At 43.6% G+C, this 16,992-nt stretch overlaps 1 protein-coding gene across 1 annotated transcript; it reads right to left on the bottom strand.

Moving 5' to 3' along the window:
• Window positions 1–6,265: 6,265 nt before the first annotated feature.
• On the bottom strand, window positions 6,266–16,513 carry CAPSL (calcyphosine like). The gene is made up of 5 exons (XM_010299665.2): window positions 16,323–16,513; window positions 12,549–12,685; window positions 11,538–11,715; window positions 10,424–10,633; window positions 6,266–8,201 (listed from the first exon to the last, which is right to left on the bottom strand). The coding sequence occupies exons 2-5, from the start codon at window positions 12,683–12,685 to the stop codon at window positions 8,100–8,102; spliced, it is 627 nt and encodes a 208-aa protein (XP_010297967.1). The 5' UTR covers window positions 16,323–16,513; the 3' UTR covers window positions 6,266–8,099.
• Between the last annotated feature and the right edge of the window lie 479 nt (window positions 16,514–16,992).

Below are 16,992 nucleotides of genomic sequence, written 5' to 3'. Positions count from 1 at the left end.
TATTTATGCTGCTCTAATTTAGTCTTTTAATATACATCTATGAGGTTAGGACTTACTCTGCCCTCACTGAAATTAGGATAAATCCATGGGCTCTACCTAGCTTCAGACAGGATAAATCCCAAATAAATCCAGTCAGCTCAGAGGCCTGAACGCACTGCAGGATAACAGCAAGCATCACTCTCCCTTCATCACCATCACCCCGCGAGTCCCTATGATTTGGACTGGGCATGCCGTTGTTCATCCTGACTCCGATTGCCACCCAGCCCTTGTTACCCAGAAAACATAGGGGTACCAGCTCTGGGAATCAGGCGGGGGAAGCCGTTCCCCTGTCAATGGCTCATACTTACTCAGGCGAGCCAGAAGCTTTGCCCACGGCCCTGTGTGCAGCCATGAGTCCACACCACAAGCACCAGAAAAGAAAAAAAACCCCTCAGGCTTGCAATAGTGTACATTAAGGCAAAGTCCCATATAGGCTGTGACCTCAGAGATGATACTTCATTAATATACTGCTGAATGCTGACAAATATGCAACTGAAAGAAAACAAAGCAGCCTTTTGTTAATTATGTTCATCCCAATGTGGCTTTTCTTAGTGGAGGATGCCCACCTAACTCATGCCCACCACAGGGGTTACTTTGTTCCAGGCATGCACCTGCATGTATGATGAAGCCTATCTAGAAGAGTATCTTTCCAGGAGAGCAACAGCGAGCACAGACAAGTCGAGGGGGCTTAAAGGTTAGCATTAAGGTTCTAAAGGACCCTGGCTCCCAGAAATGCCATGAAACCTGTTCATTGAACCACAACCAACTGCTACCAAGCCAGTGCCAACAGCTGGGTCATTACAGAGATGTTCAGTCAAGTCCTGTCAGGCTGAACTTTTACAAGCACTAAGCTCCTCCAGGATAACTCTGTTTGGGGATTAGGCTGCTCTAAAGTGTGCAGAAGCTAGAAGTCTCCTTCAGCTTTGACAATCTGGCCTCAATCGTGGGAGCTAAATCTTTTGGAGAAAATGGTCCCTGACTATTTTGCAGGTGCTGAGTACCAATCTTTGAGAAGTCTTAGTATCAGCATCTCTGAACATCACATGTGATTTTATAGCCACCAACATAAATTTGATGGGTGTATACAAATATAAAAACTTCCAGCTTCCTTTTGGAAAAAAAGAAATCCAAATATGCAGCAAAGCAAGAAGCACCAGAAACACTTCTGGTCCATGCCCAGCTTTCAGATGCGTAGTACATATATGAAGACACAGCCACGGCTGTCTCAACAACACTTCACCGGGTCAGGACTCAGTAGTTTTCGTATTTTACAAGACAGAGTTTCCCCGTAGTTGTTCATGAATTCCCATCTGACTCAACATCCATGCACCTTCTTTACTTCAGCATAACCTTCCTCTGCCACACTTTCTGTCTCCTGTGCTCATACTCAGCTACACACAAAAAGAGCTTGGCGACCCTGGTTTCTATGTAGCTGCTTTATGACTCTGTGCCTAGAGCTGGCTGCTCCTCTCTCCGCACGTAACTGTCAGGCTCTGCCGCCTCTTCTGGCGTACAACACAGTCACTCTCCCATCTCTGTTGCGCAGCTCATTTGCACTATGCAAACATCTCCTAGCAGCACACAAACGCTAATCTATGAAATAAAACAAGTCTTTTGTCAGTTATAACACTGAGTCACAGTCTAATTTTAATGATACTGAAAAATGTTAATTACCTCCCAAGGCAATTCTTGTCCCCTGCTGAATATATTAGTTTGTTTACCAGATCTCCTCCTCTTGTGCATGTTCATTAGACAGGCTGATAAAACACACAAAAATGCTCTCTGTGGGGTGGTAGACCAGCTGAGCATGGGGATGTGTTTCTGCCAGGGCAAAGGGATGGTTAAATGCATGTGATATGCATGGAAGTCTGGGCCATAAAATAAATGGTGAAGGGGTGGCCCAGCCACCGCTGCCACAGGGACACAGGCTGAATTCGTGGCAGTTTTAGGGAGGCACGAGCTGACCATGAAGCCATCCTTTCTGGCAGCATGGGACCTCATGACGCTGGCAGGGTATTTCTGCAGGGCAGGAGTTCAGCCCCTTCTAGGCTTCTTAGCAAAAGTGCTTATTGACTTGGAGGCTTGTATTCATATATCAATACTGCAGTGCTGCAGCCCTGGGGGGAAGAGCAGCAGGTTTTTTAGTCAATATTTTTTTGGCTCAAGCTAGTTATCTTTTTGGTGGTGTGTTTCTGAAGCTGTCCTTTAAAACCAGTTAAAATGTAACATAAAGGAGACTTACCATCTCTGTGAAGAATTATTTTAGGGTCCAACAGTTCCTTATTACTGTGATCATGAAGCCCGTCATTAGCACTCCTGTGCATAACAAGACATTGGCAAAACAAATCTAATGTACAGACACACAAGAAAACAACTGGTGATGCCAGGAAAGGCAATTGCTAATTTCTACCGACCATCGCATCCCTTTGCTCACTCGGCATCTCTAGATTTCAGTCAGGCTGGCTGTTCCTTGGCTTTTAAGCGCCACCTGTTGAAACGTGAAGCCACATGTCAGAGTCCAGCACTACGACGCTTGCTGCTGTCACCAAATCACGCAGCTCTGAAAACGTTGCTCGGACGGGAACTGGAGAAAAAAAAATCAAGCCCACAACAAACTAAACTGTGTTTAACTTCTTTATAGTGTCTGGTCCCAAAGAAGTTGGGGCAAACGAAAGCAAAAGTCAGAGTTTCCAGGATTTCTTCATCATTAAAATGAAGTAGGCATCACTGTCCACAGAAGCACTAACTCCAGCATAGTAGTTCAAAAATTCATCTTTTGTAACCTAAGAATGAGAAAAACAATGTTTACAATGTGTGATGTCTCTACACTGTGGCCCAAAGCAATATGATTATATAACACATCCTCATATTTTGCAAATAATTCTTTTGCTTCCAGAGAAGTTTGATTTTTAGGTCAGACTGTCCTAATCTGACATTAGGATGTGTTGCTGCAGCAGCCTTTCACACAGCATTTGGTCCAATGACACTGAGGTCAATGGATTGAGCTTCTTGCATGGGAGACAGAGCTGTTGTTATGTCCTGGAAAAATGAACATAAAAAAAGTTATTCTGGTTATTGGTAAATATTGACTGCATAACTTATATGTCACAATGAAATGAGATTAGTCCAACATTAGCACCATCACCAAATTAAAAGGTTAGTAAAACAATAAAAAATGAGAAACAAAGTAGAAATGCATTGGTGGAAATGTCTAAGGGAATAAATCTATGCCACAAAGTCAGAGCTTCTCTAAAGCCATCTGTTAATTTTTTTTCCCCAGAAAATGTATATAAGCTTAAAAAAAAAAAATCAGTAAATTTTGAATGCTAAGTATCATTTGGAAATAAAAAAAAAAATGGATTGTGGTTTTTGGCAAAAAGATTGTGTTTTCAATGAAAAAAAGAACAGATTTGTCTTTGGAAAATAAACACTGCTTACATTTTACCACAATCTCTGCTTTTGCACAGAAAACCAGGCTTGAATTAGCTTTTACAAAACATTGCACTTCCTTTGTTTCTCATTTTTCCTACTTGCCAAGACATTCAACAACGCCCGGATCCCACCACCATTCTCCAGCTGCAGTTCCCATTGGGATGTAAGGCATGAGGTCCAGATTTCAGCACAGACGGGGCTGCAGTACCTGGGGCTGGCTGCAAACCAGCGAGCTGAAGATTTTGCGTCCTACAGCACTCCCACCTCCTGCAGCCTCTGTTGGTATAAGAGCTGAAGAGGTGCTAGAGCTGAAGAGGTGTTAGAGTTGAAACCAATGCTCGCTTTGAAATCACGGAGACTTCAAACTCAGCTGGAGCAAACCTGCTTCAAATACGGAGGCTGCTCTCAGCCACCTGGGGACTTGGCGTTAAGTACAGCCCATTAGGAAACCTGCTGTCTGCTCACCCCTTCCTCTTGAGCTGGCTATGAGAAAGGATTTCTAGAGAAACAGGATGGGCTATAATCATAGCGAAAGTTATAGAAAGTGGGCAGCTGCTGACGGCAGTAGGTTGCTCTCGGTGTTATCTGTTTTACCAGGGAAATCTGAGCAGGGCTGCTGCTGCAGCTGCTCCCAGTGTGGAGGACAGGAGCTAGGAGGCAAAAATAACTGAAATAACCAGGCGTGCTCCTTCTGCCAGCTGGTGACAGCGGAGGCCATGAGCCCAGCTCTGGTTTGACCCTTGAGGCGGTACCATGTAAAAGCTGTTACGTAAAGGCAAGTCGGCTTTTATACAGCAACGTGCACAGGTGGTTTCATCTGCAAGAACCTCAGCTGCTTCCATCTGCCTTTGCCAAGACAGCTTTGTGCCAGGAGACCAACAAAATTAATCAGATCACTGAATATATCTTGTGGTCTAATTTCAAGAATATATGTTAGTGAGTGGGGCTTGCATTAAAACTCAGTTCCTTGAACCAGAAATTTATGCTGCAGGAGAGAGTGTAAGCCAAACAACCGTTCTGGACCATACCAAGCCAAAAATTTCCCCTGCAGGACAAAAATACAAAGCCACAAAAAGCACACAAGGGGCAAACCCAAAATGCAGTAAAGGGTGCTGCAGGAGTGCTGCCTTTCCCCAGGGAACACACCAGCGGGAGAGCCCGTCCGCTGCCTCTCCGCCCCCATGCCTTGTGTTCTTTTGGGGGGGTGTCACAGAGATTCTCTGATGGCTCAGGTGAAGGTTGGGAGCGGGGGCAGAGTTTTGGGGGACGTATAAGGGAGCCTTTTTCCTCTATGAGGGATCACAGGGCTCCACCAGCATTTTTTGAGGAAGCTGTGGTGCTGCCTGGCAGGGAGGGCAGAGCTCAGCCCTGACAAGGTGCTGTGCCCCAGGGCAGGCTGGGGCTCAAGGTGCAGGCAAAACCTTCGCCTCTGGTATTGGCCCACAGCCCTGCAGACTCAGATGTTCCTATGGTTTGTGCCATCCTGTTTAGCGTCTGTTGCACAATCAGAAAGAAGAAATAGTGCTTCAGACATGAAGCACCAACCAAGATCTGACAATCTTGATGCTAACGCCAGATACGATCGCATGCATTTGCCACTGTGCATCTGCGTGTGTGCTGTGCAACCACAGACTGGCAGGACAGCCTGCACCACCATCTATCTCCAGCATCTGCTGGGTCTGTAACCAGCACACAACAGCCTGCAGCTGAACACAGGCCCTTAAGCTTCATTTTTGTCTCTCCCAGATCTCAGTGCAGCAGCTCCAGCAGGCAGGGACAGCTAAAGGCTGGCTCTGGGCACCTGCTGTTAGCCCTGATAGTCCTTCATGTCTGGTTCAAACCCCTTTAACTTGCCTTTAACTTCTGCAAAGTGTTTCTGCTGAATCTCAGGTGTGTGTGCCCAGTGTGTCGTTATGGCTGTGCGTCTCCTAGTAGAGATTTTCCTACCTAGCAGGCAATGCAATGCCTGTGCTTGTTCCATGAATTTGCACGCATATTAATCAAATTACTTTTCTTACAGCACAGATTCCAATTTGTGTTTTATGGCATCTGATTACAAGTGAAAAATCACATTGTTCTTTCCCAGATTACTTATTTTTCCTGAAAGCACCTTTTCTGCAGTTACCAGTTTTTACTCCGATTGCTCCAGGAGCAACTCTGTTCGCACAGAAGTGAAAGGAAATGTTGCCACTGACTTTGAAGGAATCTGAAACTAGCCCTTGGCAACATGCTCCGTACATATTTTTTAATGACTACATTGTGAAAAATGTCCTCCTGATGCTGAGAAACATATCCAGCGAGCGATGAGGTCCGCACACAGCCAGACCCGAGATGCTGGGAGCAGCTCTGAGGGTGCCTGGGGTGCTCACCGCAGGGTGGGTGCTGAGCTCTCCCACCAGGACAAGAGGGTTTGAGCTCTCGTGGCTCACGTCCTTCAGGTCCCCACACAGAATCCCGCTTGTCAAGCTCAGTGCAGAAATCTCACCCTGGAGCACTGAGCTTTCCCCAGCCGTCACAGGCTCTGTCAAAGGCTCCCAGCGGCCAGTGTCGAAGCTTCTGCTGGTTTTAAAAAAGCATGGCTGCTTTCAGTACCACTCCTCCCTTCTGAAAAAGTATATTGCATTTGGGATTAAGTAAAATTGGAAAGGGTTAGCACTGAAAAGACAAACTGGTTGCAGCTATTCAGATTAAAACTTCCACTGTGTTTGATTAAATGTCAGCACAACAGATCGCTGTGGGGTCTGAAGACATGAGATAGCATGTCAGAAGGAAACGGTTGTTTCATTTTGTGATTCCCACAGTCCGTTCACATTACTTTATTTTTATTTGAAACACAGAAGACAGATAACATGACATCCTGTTGTACAGCCAATTAATAAATGAGAAAGAAATGGACTATATTCAAGCTGCCAGGACATGTACAACCTGTATTTGATAGAAAGTTTGTTTTTCATATAAGGTATGTTGGCACTTCGGTAGCATTGCAGTAAGTAAAGGTTCCTCTTAGATCGATGGCAATCATAAAGAGACTCTTTCCACCAGTTTTCAGTGTCAGCCAGTATGTAAGTTTCTGGAGGCTTACAGAACAAAGAAAATAATTGAGTTTGCACAGCTTTTACTAAGGAATTGCAAGAATCTATTGCTCGTACTGAGATCACGGCTTGACAAAACGAAAGCAGAGTTTGCACCGGACCAGGGCAGCAAGCACTCAGGACTTCAGTGTTTGAACTGTTAGCAGCCCAGGCTAAGCAAGAGTTGAGATTTCATCAGTCAAGCTCTTTTGAAAAATCCAGTCTATAAGCCTATACCACTTTTAGCTGCCTGCCAGCCTGAAATGGAGCAAATGCTGCCACACACAGCCATTTACTCTTTGCTACAGCAGCAGCATCTCAGTATGGAAGAGCAGCACAATGATGTGAGAGAAGCAGAAAGAAAAAGACAAAAGGAAAAGGAATCAAGGCAAGAATAATTAGACAGCATACCCCTCCTTTTTTCTTTTTTTTTCTTTTCTTTTTTTTTTTTTTTTTACAATTATTTCCTTTGTGCCCTATTTCCCCATTCTCTGTATGGGGAAAGGACAGACCTCAGAACTGAAACAGGCCCATTGGTGTGACCAGGAGGGCAGGTTCCCATCCTTTTTTCAGCATCAGAAACAGATGATGACAAGACAAGAAAGTTACAAGTTCTTGAGTTCCCAGAAAGTTCCCTGAAGTCATAGCTTGGTCAGAAACCAGTATAAATACAAAAAGTACTAAGCAACTTTCAGCGTAGGTGTGTACAGCCAACAGCTACCAGACCAGTTAATGTTCCAGGAACAGTGAGAAGAAAATACTGTAACACATGTATGCCCTTTAAAGAAAAATATTAGTGAGAAAATTTCACAGTACAAAAAGAAAGAAATCAAAGGGGGAAAAAAGCCATAAGGAGGCCCACAGAGGTTTGAAACAAGGCACGCACAGGAAAGATGCCTGTATTCTGAATTGTAAGCTGGGGAGAAAGCAGGGCTTTAAAGGGCGTTTTGCATTTATTCTGATCTGTGTCTTCCTTCTTGATTTGTTTCTCCCTCCAGCCTCCTGGCACAGGGAACTCACACGTTCCCAGCAGTGAGCTGAGCTGTTGCTCCATCCCACAAGTGAGACCCAAGAAACCAAGAGATGCTGCAGTGCTACAGGCGAAAGGCTATGTGACCCACCTGCGACAGGCTTCCTCATGTTTGAAACAGTCTACCCCAGACCACCACCCTTCCAGAATATTTTGGTTTCCTTCTCTTGCATTCTCTAACAGAGCTGTATGTAACACTGGAGGAAGGGATACGTTCAGGACCCACAGGGACCTACTGCAGATGTCTGAGAAGAAAGGAGCAGCTCATCTCAGAAAAGAAAAGACTTGTCAGGGATGCAGGGAGAAAAGGGACAGATCTGATGAGTGGCAGGATGCCAGATACGCTCTCTGGTTATGCTCCAGTCCCCTGAGGCTGAGCCTACCGAAGCATCTGGGAATTATTTCTGCAGATTGACTGTAATTGGCACAGTTACTGGAAGCTGTAAACGAGTGTGTTGTTGTGTGTGCACTTAATCATGGGAACCTACAAAAAGTGGAAATAAAGTCTTGCTCCTTTAATCATATGATCAAAGTTTCCAAGCGTTCTTCATCATGATGATAAAATAGACATCTGTGTCTATTGAAGCGCTGACTCCTGCATAGTAGTTCATGAATTCTTCTGTTGTGACCTAAGACAGAAGGATTTAAAACAGGAAAATGAACCTTTATTTTTTTTTAATGCTATGGTAAGTCAAAAGTACACATTGAGAAGAACTCTAAATGAAACTTAACACCTGCTATTTCTTGTTGTTGCTAGTGAAAAGGAATCCAACAGGAAGAATGAAGACACTGAAAATTTAAGAGCTCTTTTCCTCCAGGAACACTTGGATGGAAATGAAACATGCAGAGTTAAACTAACCTTACCTGGAACCAAAGTTAAAATCAGTGCTGCCCAAGAAGACAAATGTTTTAATGAATTTTTTTCCAGGGATGCTATAATCTGGTTGTTTGTATTATGATCAGTATAAGTGGATATGGTTTCCGGTGCAACCCAGAGACAGCCAGGAGCTTTATATCCATTCATTAGAGAGAAAATATCATTGCTCTAAACAGCTCTCACTGAAAGAAGCAAACATTTCTTTCAAATATCTAAGAGTTTTGAATATCTTTCATGGGTTTTTTGAGGTTGAAACAGTTTTAAAATGACCATTTAAAAGATAAAAATCAGATTAGCAGATACAAACAGTACATGTTTGTTGTGATGCCTTAACTCTTGAACCGTATAGGCCATTCTTTGAATAAACAGCACACAGAAAAATATTTGCTCCTGCCATGTTGTGCATTTGAGAGCTAAGTAAAATGTGACAATGGGGGGGAAGTGCATGCTGTAGCCTGTCCTACCACCACAAGCTTTGCTGACCCTGCCTACTTCAGCTGCACCTGGCAAGATCACGGTGAAGGGGACCTTTCTAGCAGATGCTTAGCCTTGAAGCATTTGTGCTAAAAATGTTTTAGATCTTCAGCTCATACCGGTGTCATTAGTGACCTCTGATTCAGGCACAGGAAAGTCACAGTCAGTTCTCAGAAGGAAAGTCTAATGGGGTGGGCTAACATCAGGATTGCTGAAGAAGAGGTGGGTGCTGGGAGGTAACTTTTCTACTAGCTCAAACACTGCAGCGTTTATGAGGTACAAGGCATTGAACTTGTCAAGGATCATTTTGAGGACTCATTTTATTTGTTCACATATGACCTCTGCACAAAAAGCAGGAACATTTTGCTTGCGGTTTGCTAGACTTCACCACTGGTGCAGAGAAGGAAGGGGACAACTCATGCAACTGGTGCCTCTAAGGATGAGACAACAGGAAAAGGGACGAAATTCAGCTCTACCAAGTGCAAAGTCATGCTCAAGTGTAATTAAAACCATTACCTCCCTACAAATTGAGACCCTACCTGTGGGAAACAAAGCAAGTGGAGGATTTGGGTGTAGTAGCCAGCCATTAGACAGGTAGGAGTCACCAGTAGTGCAGCCATGAAAACCCAGGTGCCACTTCAGAAGTGCAAAGTATTAAAGACATTCTACAAAGTGCTGATGAAACCTTATCTAGTTTGTTACTATTAACAGCTTGGGCTGAGAATATCACAATGTGAACAGCAGAGATCCACGACTGCTCTGAGCTGGTCAGACATGTTGAAGTTCAGACCAAGGAAGTTTGCAGCTACATAACAAGAGGAAACAAAGCATGCTTAGCTTGGAGACAGTTACAAAGCAGATGCATGAGAAGTCCATCACAGAGGGTGCCTGCACCGGAAAGTCAAGGTGGAGGGCAGGAAGAGCTCCCAGCCCTGCCCCAGCTAGCGGCTCCTCAGGGCACGTGGCTGGTGGCAGCCCTCCCTCCCTAACCTCAGCCTCCTTCCAACTCTGTGGATAAATCTATCTCTATTATGGAGTGAGTTCCAAGACAAGTGTCTCAATAACTACAGACACTGCAGAAGTGCTAACTGTAAATTATTTCACATGTTAGGGAACCTGCTTGTGAACTGGAACCTGGTATTTATTGCCTTAAGAAGGGAAAAACTTTACACTTTATGTGGATTTTGAAAATCGGCAATTGTGTGGGTTAGTCTGAAGATAGACTTATAGTAACCTATGAAATTAGGGCATTAAGGCTACAAGCCAGTAAATGCGATCTCATGTCCACCCTTGCATCTCCTGCAGAGCCTCTTTGCCTCCAAATGCATAAGCAAGCCGTGCCAACAGTCCTACGCAGAGGTGATGCATCCATTTTACTGTCCTCCATAAATGTGACGCAAATGTACGTTTGGTATTGTAGTCACTCTCACATTTAATAATTCAAGTCGAATGCTGAGTCATATGGTGATTTCATGGTTTAACATTAGGTCTTTCACTTACCTTCCCATCTTTGTCATAGGGTGAATCAAAATTATCCAGAAAGGCCCTAAAAACTTGATCTTCTGTCCAGTCTCCATTCTGGTATTTGGGATGATGCTTTGCATTATACACTCCCCGTAAGTCTTCAATTGTTATGACACCATCTCCAGTCTTGTCTAACTTCCTAAATGCCTGCATGATGATCTCTTTTCTTGCATTTGACATGGGAGGCTGTAAAGAAATATTAAGAGTAATTTTATTTCTGCCAGCTACTTACCCAGTTCCAAATTCTAGTAACTGCTGCTGTTAATAGTAAACCAACTTCAAGGCACTTGGAACAACAAACTGCTCGTCTACACTGTCCATGAGCTAGGAAGGGCGATACATAACCAAAACAGCAGTGTGATGGAGACTATTCAAATAGTGTCTATCAATACAATAGTAAATGGACAATAAGAGAGAAAATGCTACCTAGAACACTTTTCTATTCTACTCATTTTAAATACTTCTAACAAGAACTTACTAACTACTCTAAGCACTAATTCTTTTCTTATTGTTTAGACTTCAGCAGAGCAAAGAGGCTCCAGTCAAAATCAGTCACACTGTGGTTGATTAGAGAAAGCCACCACTGGATTAGTTCATGTTATAAGGAGATGTGTCATAAAATGGCACATAAAGAAGTGAAGTTAATGGACTGAATCACATAGTTACTCGGACTGCAACATAGGAATCTAGGTATGTAAATCAAAGCAGCAATTCATTAAAAAAAAATCATAACCATTTATTTGCAACTAAACTATTCTATGCTATGCTATGCTATGCTATGCTATGCTATGCTATGCTATGCTATGCTATTCTGCGAGGAGCCTTATGCCTTGCAAATAAATTGCAGAGACATTTTGTCTTCTGAGCCCTCTTATCCACAGAGGTGTTGTTTAGGGTGATTTTCTCCTTTAGCATATTTAGATGGAAATAGAATATTTTAACTTCTCAAGAGTTACTGACTTTTTAAATAGAGCTGTAGATTTTGCTAATTACTAAGGTGAACAACAATGCTGTGTTATGTGTTCAGCTAATGACAAATCAAGGCTTTTTCTCCATTTAATGCAGTGAGAACACAAATACCCAGACTTACTCTCAGTGTAACAAGAAATTCTTCAAAATCAATTGTTCCACTGCCATCTTTATCAAATATCCGGAAAATCTCTTGTGCTTCTTCCTTGTCTATCATCATAGCATAATCATTTAATCCTTTCACAAATTCTTTGAAATCAAGGGTCCTGCTGTTGTCATCATCCATAATCCGAAATACTCTGTGGAAAATGTGCAATTTGAGGAGAATGCATAGGAAAACTTGGAGAATGCTGCAGTGGTCTAGAACAGGAGCACCTTACTGAGATAACATTTCCCCCTTGTACAGTCTTCTGAGGAGGGGAAAAAAAACAAACCCAAAAAGGAGGGAAAAAACCCCAACAAACCTGCCCCACATGCTTACTAAGAGCAGAGATGACTTGCTTAGAATGGGCGCCTGAAGTTAAATGAGGCGAAGACTACCTTAACTGATGGAATCTTCCTACATTATACATTGAGGCAACTAAAAGTTGGGCATGTAGATGAAGTTCCAGCTGGTCACCTAGGATCCCTCTGTAGTTTTGGGGGCCCAGGAGGGGTTTCAGGCTGTGGTGCAGCTCCCCTTTCCTAGGGGTGAGGTAACCCACACTCCCAGGGTGACTGCAGAAGGACTCTAGACGCCTCCCATAAACTAGACAGCTAACAGACCATTACACACAAGGGAATCACACCCCAAAGGAAAGGAAGCACAAAATCCTCAGTATTGAGATACTTAAGTTAATTATACAAAATACCAAGCAGAGAGATATGTTTTATGTTCTCTCTCTCTCCCTGGCAGGAGTTGTTCTGGGTCTCACATAAGCACCTTCCTCTGAGTGGTTCACGGCCCTTGGTCCTCCAACAGGTGAGCAGGTCAGTCCAGTCTCCCAAAACACAGGAGGCCCAAGCCCAGGCTCTGTGGCTTGTGGCATTTGCATTGGAAGCAGGAAACTCAAGTTTTGGTCCCTGCTTAGGCTGTGAGCCCGTGCAGCTGAAACTATTAGGTTGAATAATGGATTTGACTTCTTAGACTCACCTGCCCAGTCCTTTGATGCCTGCAGATCCCCTTGCTAAACACTGCAGACGAAGTCTTTCTACAGGGTCGGTGGTTTTGGACAGGTTTCTTTTGGCCTGGATTGCCATCTCTCGGTCATGCCTTGCTGTGCCCGGCATCTGGAAGACCAAAGCACTCTTATGGCATGGATTCACACACACAAGGTAGAGTGCTGAAACCTGTCTAAGTATATGGAGCATCCCAAATCCCTCACTAGCAAGGTGCTGGCAACTCGTTTTTGACCTTCTCTTCCCTTTTCTTTATATGCTTCTATCAGAAGGGGAAATTGCCAATATGGGCCACCAACCCTGAAAGCATTGCTCAGCCAACCACCCTATGATTAACCCAGATGCAAATAGGAGACCATGGTTAAGAATTTGCTGCCTACAGCGTACAGACACAGTCAAAACTGGTGGACACACCCAGCAGAGCACTGCTGCCTCCGCACTGCCAGCAGCCCTGCCGAGCCTCCTCAGCCTGGCCATGTTTGCGGTTAGCGTTCCCCCATGGGTAGAGCTGTGAGAATCAAAATTGTCCTGAGTGACAACCTTTTCCTTATGTTTGCTTTTGTTCCACTGTAGTCTTAGTTCTCCAGAGCAGGGAGATGCCATTGCACATCTGACCAACAGTGCTCACCCCAAGACCTGACCTCACGTGTGGATGACAACTTGTGCTACTTTAAATCAACCGGAGAAAAAATTCATTTAGCATTTAGCACTCCAGGATTTCAGGACTCTGCCAACAGGCACATAAGCCTTCCAGCTTCCCTCAGAGGAAGACAGTGGAATAAAAAGTGGGAAAACCAGCCCATGGAGCCCTGACTCAGAAGGCACTCGGTGCTCTGCTGAGGGCAATCAGGGATGGGGAAGTGAAGAAGACAGGCAGCTCTGTTAGGAGGCATCATCAGTGCATGCTGCATTTCCAATCTCGTTATCACTGCACGTGCAGCAGTGTGAATTGAAACAGTCAGGGACAATTTCCGAGAAACAAGGAATTAAACTGTTTCATCTTAACTACTCTGCTCCAGTCTACAGAGCGTTGGCTATAGCAGCTGGTAACGTCACGTGTGTTGACACTTGCAACCCCTTCAGACAACACCACCTGGCCTTGAAAAAACAGAAAACCAAAGTATTTTTGCTCCCCCAAAATGGTTTCAGTACTAGTATATTGCAGAAGTCCAGCACGGTAAAAAAGAGACCAATTCAGACTTTGCTTCAGCCAGAATGAGCAACGTTCTTCTGGGAACTCACTAACAAGTGACCAGCAAGACCTTACAGCTATGTGAGATCAGCAGTTGTCAATATTTTCTGCAAACAATGCCCTGTCCTTAAAGGGAGATGTTTAGCAGGCAAGAATATAAAATACAGTGAGGTTACATAAACACAGTGCAAACTACATTTACATGACATAATTCTGTACTATAATTTTTATATATATATAATGCCTATGTATCTATATACAGACTGCATAACACATGCATAGTACTGTGCAGTATGTCTCTGTGCTATGTTATGTATTTATATAGATCTAGAAATGCTATGCAAACATAACCTGAGGCCAGCGATGATATAATTTGTCTCCTGGCATGCTGCAAATACATACACAAACACACACCATGCAAAGGGGGTAGGAGCTCTTTGCCTTGGGTTCAGTGGAGGCATTTCCAGTATTCTGCAATGTGTATCAAATAATCGTTGCAGCGAGATTCATGAATTGAGACTAGAGAGGGATCATCTGATACGGTATCTATTATGACCTCCTGCACCTCAATAAAAGCCACTGAAACTGGCCAATCCTCGTTTATCTCTGCAGTATGTACACAATTTGCTTCTACACCTAGAACCATTTTCAGCTGAGAACTCATCATCTCTAGGCTAAGTTCCAGTATTCAGTCATATTCTTTTTAAAATACGTTCTTTGCTCCTAGCATGAATTTTCCCCATCTTTAGATGCTGTTTTACATTCTCTTACTAGATGAAAGAGCAACTTACATTTGTCTAGATGCAAACACCTGAAGGCCCCCTCTAAACCCTCTTTGGCTTAGTAATTAGACAGAGCTTAGAACTCTCTCTACAAAATGAGTTTCCATTTGTTGGATAATTCTGCTGTTGTTCCTGAACTTTTCCAATTTTTTTTTCCTTCTGAGCTGGCACAGAGGTCTCTAATAATCTCATTAATGCTACAGGCAGAGACGTTGTTATTTTTTCCCCATGCACCATGTTTAAAAACACTAACAGTAAATATTTCTGCTGCTCTTTGCAAGTTTACATTCCCTATAGCGTTCAATAACAAAATTAGCAACAGCGTGGTGTTATATAAAACTGAGCAATTAAAGTCTCTTTATGAAAGAGATTGCACTTAAATGACATGTCACACTAAAGCCTCTTAAACATGAGCTGGCTTCCTGTGTCACACAGCAGTATGTGTTTGAGAATCCTTTCTATACATTCAATAAATACAGAAAACTAAATAAATACAAACCCTAGTACACATGAGCCTGCTACATAGTAACATGTCTACCACTTCCCTACTTCTGCTAGCTGCTAGTTTAAGCTAGAGATAAACCCTTCCCAGGCTGTTAAAAGACTGTGCTCACTGTACTGTGAGAAAATATCTGTAAGAAAACAGATTCTGAATCAGAGCAATGATGGAGGTGTCAGAGTGATTCATCTAACCTCTTCTCTCCTTTCATTTTGCTTTTGCCCCTTTCTGTATGGTGTGAAGTAATTAGAGATACAGTCAGGATTTGCTAAATATAACAGGATTTTGTATACCTTACAAAATTGTTATGTATTAATAATCATTAGTAAACCAAGAAAAGGTCATAACTATAATTTTGCATGTTTTTAATTCTTATATCTCTTCCAAGGTCATCAGTTATCTCCCACAGTGAAATGAAAAAGAGGCTGGTTAATTTAATTCTGAACACTAAAAAGTTTTGTTTTGCATAACAGCCTGGGCTATGAGCAATTCCACATTCTCGGCATTGTTTGTTTCTATGGGCCAAGTTGTGTTGCGAAGGCTGAAAAGAAATGATTGCATTTCTTCTTAACAAACACAAAACCTGAAATTTTAGGTTGTGTTTTTCCAGAAAAAAAGCAGATCCCTTTACATCCCTTTAAGTCTGAGGCTTAAACCTGGAAAGAGCCAAATTTAATCTAAGTTATGCTACTGCTCAGCACCATTCATTTATACATTATCCTTCAGCTGAGCCCAAGAGCCTCCTTTGAAAACCCTGAAAACCACCCCAGTGTGGCTGGCAGAAACCCACCCTAGCCTCTGGATTACCGTAGGCTCCTGAAATCCCCTGTCCTGGCCAAATGCACAAGCCACCCACCTACCCTTGAGCAGAAGATCTCAGAGTATGGGAATTGGTTAACTAGCCTAAACCAATTGCATACCTTTGGTTTTTTCCCAGTAATTTCATTAAAATATTAAAAGCATGAAAACTGCATCTGTATTTGGCAATCACCTAAAGACCTCCCTAAAAAACTGGCTTCCCAACGCCACTGACCCCTCCGTAGCAGTCTGCAGCCACCCCTCTGCCTCTCCACCAACCCCAGCATCATCCAGCTCCCATCTTTTGGCAGGTGGGGCATTACTGCTCTTGCTATTTTGCAGATATATGTATATTTTGCTTTTTTTTAATATAATGATATCTGTATATTAAAAAAACCCTGTTCTTGGCTGAACCGCAAGCTCAACTGATCGGAGAAGCTCACTGCAAGCTAGCAAACAAGAGAGAAAATCCTTTACCTGCAATGCTATCCTGCACTTGGGGTTTCCACCCAGGACTTGGGAGGTGTCAGGGGGCTGGGACGGCGTCGTGCCCCACCTGCCTCCCCACTCCCGGGCTTTTGAAGGGCTTAGACGGCAAGTGGAAGGGATGCAGGGCCGCGGGCTCACTGCAGAGCTTCCTTGTCCATCTCGTTTTACTTGTTTACACACCCGGCTGCCTTGGCCCCCCCGCTTTTTTGGGAGGCCTGGAGTTTACCAGCCAGTCTCCAAGGTGACACTGGTGGCTGCGGCTGGCCCAACCTGCAATTACACTGCTTCCCTGGGCGATTGCAGCTGTGTTGCAAGAGCCTTTTTATTTAACCTCTTTTTAAATCAATGCCTCCCTTCTCCTCTCTGCCCGCACGGGCTGCATGGGGGGAGACACCTCGTGCTGCCCCTCACCGAGATGCCCAAGGATGCCTGCAGGAGGGTGCAGCATCGTTGTGCCAGCATTGGGCATGGCTATGTTTCGATAACATGTTTCTCTGCTCTGTAGGTGATAGGGTTGAAAAATCTCGCTGGTTCAATCCTTAACTCAAAACACAATAGGAGAAAATAAGTTAAAAAAGCCTGTTGATTGTGTTTCACAAAAAACAAATTGCTGGCATTTTTTTTTTCCTGCTGATTAATTGCTGTTTTGAAGACGCAC

Source organism: Balearica regulorum, chromosome Z, assembly GCF_011004875.1.
Source record: "Balearica regulorum gibbericeps isolate bBalReg1 chromosome Z, bBalReg1.pri, whole genome shotgun sequence".
Lineage (NCBI taxonomy): Eukaryota > Metazoa > Chordata > Aves > Gruiformes > Gruidae > Balearica > Balearica regulorum.
Note: the sequence above shows the minus strand (reverse complement) of the source record. Positions and strands in the feature narration are given on the sequence as shown.

What these genes read in the sequence shown, in the direction of transcription:
- CAPSL (XM_010299665.2), bottom strand. Translation starts at nt 12,685, where the DNA reads ATGCCGGGCACAGCAAGGCATGACCGAGAGATGGCAATCCAGGCCAAA. An exon ending in GGCATCAAAGGACTGGGCAG is followed by an intron (nt 11,716 to 12,548) that starts GTGAGTCTAAGA and finishes CATTTTCCACAG; the next exon opens with AGTATTTCGGATTATGGATG. An exon ending in CCTATGACAAAGATGGGAAG is followed by an intron (nt 8,202 to 10,423) that starts GTAAGTGAAAGA and finishes CTTCTGTCTTAG; the next exon opens with GTCACAACAGAAGAATTCAT.